Raw genomic sequence first — 6,088 nt, 5'->3', positions numbered from 1 at the left:
CTTCAAATCAACAAAGTAACTTGTACTATCTGCTTTTCCAACATTGCGTTTTCCCACCACTGAGCTGCGCATTGCATGGATTTATTAAAATAATTAAAAGTAATATTAATGTAATACTTAAAGCCATCCTACCAAAGGTGAAGGCTATCATCTCTATTCTGCTTTCGTTGAGATTGCTACAACGGAAGTTCACTCTGCTGTCTTGTCAGAGGTGGGATTTGAGTTGTCAATTTCTACTCTCCAGATTCTGAGTAACAGCTTCACTTGTAAGAAACAAACAAACAAACAACCCCCCAAAACCACTAAAGTATTATTGCGTTGTATAAGGAATAAAAGAAATGCAATAATCACATTCCACTCAAAATTCAGTTTGCTTTATTGAAGGTGGAGAAGAGACAGGGTCGGGGCAGCAGGAAGGCAGGACAGAGGGCAGAAACCAAAAAGAAGTCATGCTCTGGAAAATGCATGCTGCTGAACAAAGGAGATGCAAGCATTTATTAGACTGTTGATTTTAGAATACTGCATAACCCAGTCACCTGCACATGTTTGTCACCATCTTTGATTCTCAATTTGGTCACTCCTTCCAGATAGGCAAGTTAACCAGTAACAAAATACTTCTGAGAATCTAAATGACATTTTGAAAGGAACTAAGTTTGAGTAACATTTATGTGGAATAGAAATGACTCTTCATTAAAGGCCACGGGATTCTCTTATGCACTACAGTGGACAAACTTAAACGCCTATATTTTTATTTTTGTTGAGATTCTCGTGTATGTTTGCACATAAGTGTTCATTAAAAATTAATACATCTCTACTACGTTTTTATTGGGAAAAAGGACATTTTGTAATATGTATGAGACACACCAGAGTCATCTCAAATAATCTGCAAAAAGCAACCCAGTAAACTACACAGTAACATAACTGAATACCTTTCTCCTCTTCCCAAATTGGTTTACAAAGAGAAATTGAAGTCTACTAAAAAATGGCAAAATTCACTCCTGACTGTATAGAGAAAGTATAAGGAAAAAAAACAAAGGAAAGAGATAAAATTAACAGAGTAGAAAAATTGTGCTGTAGAAAACCATATTATCATAACTTGCTGAGAGAAGGAGGGAGGCGTGGAAGGCTTCTGCACTGAACTTTATACATTCTGGATGCTGATTGTACCAGAACACTTTGAGGTTTCTAATTCTCTTCTTAAAGCTTTCTGTTAGCACAAGAACTCAAAATAATTTATACCTTATGGTAAAGTTGAAAATGTGGGGGAGATGTTATATTTTCCAAAGCGTGATCTTAACCACAGACACGCACATCTAGGACAACTCCTTCAACTTTAATGACTAAATTGTTCAAATACCCCTGAAGAACCAGCTGCAATTTTAGCAACAGGAGTTTGTGAACAAAATAAAGGCAACCATGCTAACAAGATGAAACATTGAAACAGAGCCTCTGTGAAGAGATATTAGAGTAAATTAAAGAATAAACAGATGGGAACGTACCAAATGCTTGCTTGCAAGAGGCATCAGAAGTGAAAGGTCAGATACAAAAGAAGCATAAGGGATATGTGAGAGGAAGAGGCTACTATAAGTACCAAAGAACAAAGATCATAATGTGGCTGTCAATTGAAATATCACACCTACAATTAACACATATTAAAACAAACAAACAAACAACAAAAACAAAACAAAAACAACAACAGTGTTTTGTCAACTAGTGACAATATTTATCTAAGGCAAATTATTATTTTGGCATGATTATAACCTGAGATAATGGTCTTGGTATGTGTTTTTTTGTACAAACAAGTGGAGTAAGACAATCATTGTCGTAGTACAGAATTCACTTTACAAATTATGGGAAAAAGTACAATAAAATATGTGTTTTGTAATCAACGACATGGTTACGCAACGTCTAAGTCAAGACGCAGAGTAAACTAAAAGGCTGCAATTGCGGGTCAGCATGCTCATCGTTTTAGATTTTACAATAACGCAACAACCTGGATCTCTCCAGCACCACCAGCGGTGTAGGAAGTAAAAAATCTCACACAGATAGACATTCCAAACACTTGTTAGGAAAGGATATTTTGGAAGTACGTATTGTATATGCCATTAATTTTGATGACTTTGAAAATGGGAACTTATGGAAGCCTTCATGTAACACTGTGTTGCTCCCTGTATTTTCTTATGAACTGCAGTGACCATTCATTCAGCAATACTATGACTAATACATCTGAAAATTAAGCAGCATGGCACACATTCTGGCTCTACCTATTAAACTTCTGCTGCCTAGGTAAGAAATAGAAGTTCCAGCGGACAAGAAGAATTGAAAAAAGCAACTGTGAGATACTGTATTTGTTATTTAATATAAATCTGACTTTATTAGTCCCTTGCTTAGCACACAGTATCCACAGCAAACATTTTTGGTATGCAACAGCACTCTTATCACCCGAAATCTTCCTTCTTCAGTTGCAGATCTGCTATGACTTTTATTTAGAATAACAAGCTTAAATTCATATTTCTAGTGCAGACACATATTAATTATCCCCATTATAAGTTTCTGTAAACTGTTATATTTTCTCTTAATAACGATAAAGGTGCAACATTTCCTTGAGTAGGATACAAAAAAGTTTACACTAAAAGTGATACTGTAATGAAAATTCATTGTGACCCGGTCTATTCATTTACAAAAGAAAATAGTATTTGGTAACTAAGTAGCCCCTCCTGTGATTAACTAAGTTCTGGTGAACAGATTCCATAGGGCTTGAGCTTTAAAACAGTGATAATTAAGTCAATACTTCCTTCGAAAGAAGTTTGAATTTCAGCACAGGCTCAAGTTATAAGAAAACATAGAAAGAAACTCAATATTGATTTTCACAATCCCTTGCACCTTATTTGTTCTGTAAAGAGTGATAAGAATTAGTCCAGATTTCAGTTTCAGTGCCAAAAGTCATGGTAAAACAAATTCATATAAATTTTATTTTGGAAAAAAAAAAAGTCTGGAATTTTTGAGTTAAAAAAAAAACAAACAAACTTGGCAAAAATTTTTCATCACTTGAGGTTTGAGGGTTTTTAAAACTTAATAGTAGCTTTCTTTTTATGATATATCTGTAGATTGGTGTGACAATTAATTTCATCAATCATCTCCCTGTCCTTTTTCATGTTATTTGCAAAATATTGCTGATATGCAACTAGTTCTTCTTGTTCAAGAGGAGTTAGAAGGTAGCTGCTCAGTTCTCTTCATGTCCGGTGCTTCTCCATTCATTATGATTTTGGCCGATTCTCTCTCACTTCTTCCAATTTAGCAAGGATCCACTGTGTGGAGGAAAAGAAAAAAAAAAGAAAATGTATCCTTGGTAAACGCCATACGGAGCAGTTGAAAATGTGATTAGGATGACAGACCCTCTATTACCTGGTATATACTATCTACTATCTCTACTATCTGTTCTCTTCCTGAGTTTTAACGTTTTTCCGTTGTAGATGCTAAATCCTGATTTTAGCACATGAAAAAGATAACGTTGGCATGGTGGCACTGAAGCAGCGTCACTGAAGTGATCACAGAATCATAGAATCATACAATTACCAAGGTTGGAAAAGACCCAAAAGATCATCCAGTCCAACCGTTCACGTATTCCCAATAGCTCCCACTAAACCATGTCCCTCAACACAACATCCAGCCTTTCCTTGAACACCCCCAGGCTCGGTGACTCCACCACCTCCCTGGGCAGTCCATTCCAGTGCCTGACCACCCTTTCTGAAAAGTAATACTTCCTCATGTCCAGCCTGAATCTCCCCTGCCGTAGCTTGAAACCATTCCCCCTGGTCCTATCACTAATGACACGAGAGAAGAGGCCGACCCCCAGCTCACTACAACCTCCCTTCAGGAAGTTATAGAGAGCCTCCTCTTCTCCAGGCTGAACATTCCCAGCTCCTTCAGCCTCTCCTCATATGTCCTGTGTTCCAGACCCCTCACCAGCTTTGTTGCCTTCCTATGAACACGTTCCAGGGCCTCAATATCTTTCTTGCAGTGAGGGGCCCAAAACTGGACACAGTACTCGAGGTGCGGCCTCACCAGTGCTGAATACAGGGGAACAATCACCTCTCTGCTCCTGCTTGCAACACTGTTTTCGATGCAAGCCAGGATTCCATTGGCCTTCCTGGCCACCTGGGCACACTGTCGGCTCATGTTCAGCTGAGCATCAATCAATACCCCCAGCTCCATTTCCTCTACGCAATCCTCCAGCCACACCGCCCCAAGCCTGTAGCGTCGCCTGGGGTTGTTGTGGCCCAAGTGCAGGACCCAGCATTTGGCCTTGTTGAAACTCATCCCATTGGCTTCAGCCCAGCTCTCCAGCTTGTCTAGATCCCTCTGTATGGCCTCGCTACCCCCAGGCAGATCCACACTTCCAGCCAATTTGGTGTCATCTGCGAATTTACTGAGGGTGCACTCGATCTCATACCCATTACTGAAAAAGACACCAGTTCCATTTTTACCATTACTAAAAGGCTTGCCTCAATTTCTCCTCTATTTATCAAGCATAAGTGTAGCATTTGTAGAAGTGACTATAGGCTCAATAGCACAGAAACAACTCTCAAAGACCTTTTTTTCTTTTTGTAAGTTAGCCCCCAATACTCCAATAATTTTTGATGAATCTGTTAAGCATCCCTTCACTATGATAGAACCACCATTCATACCAAGTCATACTTGCAGTCCTGTTGCTTTCATGAAGTACATGGGCATTCCTAAAAAGGGCAAGCCTTTTTTTTTTTTTTTAAAGTACGCTCAGCTTTTTCAGCTTCTTGTTCCTTAAGCTCCTTGCTTAAGACTTACAATACACGATGCACAAGTTGAATTTTTGGTATTCTTCCTGGCATAGCTGAGGCACAGTTGGGACTCCCCTCCCACACAGATTCCTGGTCTCAGTTCAGTGTGGGCTCCTCTGGATCTTGACAGTATTTGGGATGCTTTTTGAGGAAGGGGCCAAATGATATGACTCAAATGCGGTTGTAAGCTACCATTGTGAGAACAAAGGCTACTTAAACTTGTTGAGAAGATGGAACTTTCACAGTATGCTTCATATCTATATCCCACTGGTGTATACAGGTGCAAAATTAATTTATTGCTTGTGAAAGTAATAGTTCACTCTGACAGAAATAAGAGAACTTGAGCAAACCTGCTACTGTGGAGTTCTGGTATCAGACCTGAACTACTCTTGTGCAGTGAAAGTTAACAATGACAAAATGAAGAGATCTTGTAGAACTTGTCCATTAATAACATGATGTATCAAATAAACTCCTTTATTTTCAACAAGGATTCTTGCTCATTAGTCTGGGGGGAGTTCGCCAATAATACTCTATCAAAACTTATTGTTTTAGTTCATATTCTTGATTGTTTACTTTTGTTGGCAATACTGTTAAATCAGCTGCCTGGTAGACAGTAGTAATTCCTAAGATTTCAGTAAAGAAAACTTTAGTGTTTGGATCAAGTATTTCTGATATTCAGTACTGAATAGGCTATTACATACGGCTAATCTGTACAAGCTGTGTGGAAACAGAAAGCCATTTCATGTAATTTGTGTTGACTAAAGAATTCCCTGCGCATTCTGGATGGAGCACTCTTGTTTGTACTGAAAAACTTTGGTTCACTCGCAAGCAAAAAGAAACAATCACATACCTCTTACCTCCATTCCCAGAGACTTTGTTTCTACATCTACCAAGCAAATGATCAAGTAATTGAACTCATGTTCATCAGAGATAACAGGGAGATTATTCAAATTTTACAAATGATTTTGTCAGTATGACAAGGAACACGTTCTTTTCTTGTCAACACTCAAGTTAGAGAACAGTCCTTTCATTTTCTAAGCCAAATGTAACAAGGGATGACTGTGACAATATTTTGATTTTACCTTAGCATCTTCTGGACTTCTGAAGTTAATAATTTTTCCAAATTCTTTGGCATGGAACACAGACTTTACTCGTTCCTTTAAAAAGAAAAAAAAAGGAATGATCAGTTGTTTTCTTCAAAATCAGTAGGACAAGAAAGAATGGTTTTAAATTAAAAGAGCGAAATTAGATTACAAGTCAGCGGGAAGGTT

General features: G+C 38.2%; 1 protein-coding gene across 1 annotated transcript in view; it reads right to left on the bottom strand.

Annotated features, from left to right (window-relative positions):
• Window positions 1–2,884: 2,884 nt before the first annotated feature.
• VPS13A (vacuolar protein sorting 13 homolog A) overlaps window positions 2,885–6,088 on the bottom strand; it is a 91,870-nt gene continuing 88,666 nt past the window's right edge. Inside the window, exons 66-67 of the mRNA XM_042826738.1 lie at window positions 5,900–5,974; window positions 2,885–3,308 (exon numbers count right to left, since the gene is read on the bottom strand). Coding sequence (XP_042682672.1) covers window positions 3,258–3,308; window positions 5,900–5,974 — 126 coding nt within the window. The 3' untranslated portion in view covers window positions 2,885–3,257. The remainder of the gene's footprint in view (window positions 3,309–5,899; window positions 5,975–6,088) is intronic.

This window comes from Centrocercus urophasianus, unplaced genomic scaffold, assembly GCF_019232065.1.
Source record: "Centrocercus urophasianus isolate 14NV4802_14NV808 unplaced genomic scaffold, USGS_Curo_1.0 seq_27, whole genome shotgun sequence".
Taxonomy (NCBI): Eukaryota; Metazoa; Chordata; class Aves; order Galliformes; family Phasianidae; genus Centrocercus; species Centrocercus urophasianus.
The sequence above is the reverse complement of the archived record's forward strand: the minus strand, read 5'-3'. Positions and strand labels throughout refer to the sequence as shown.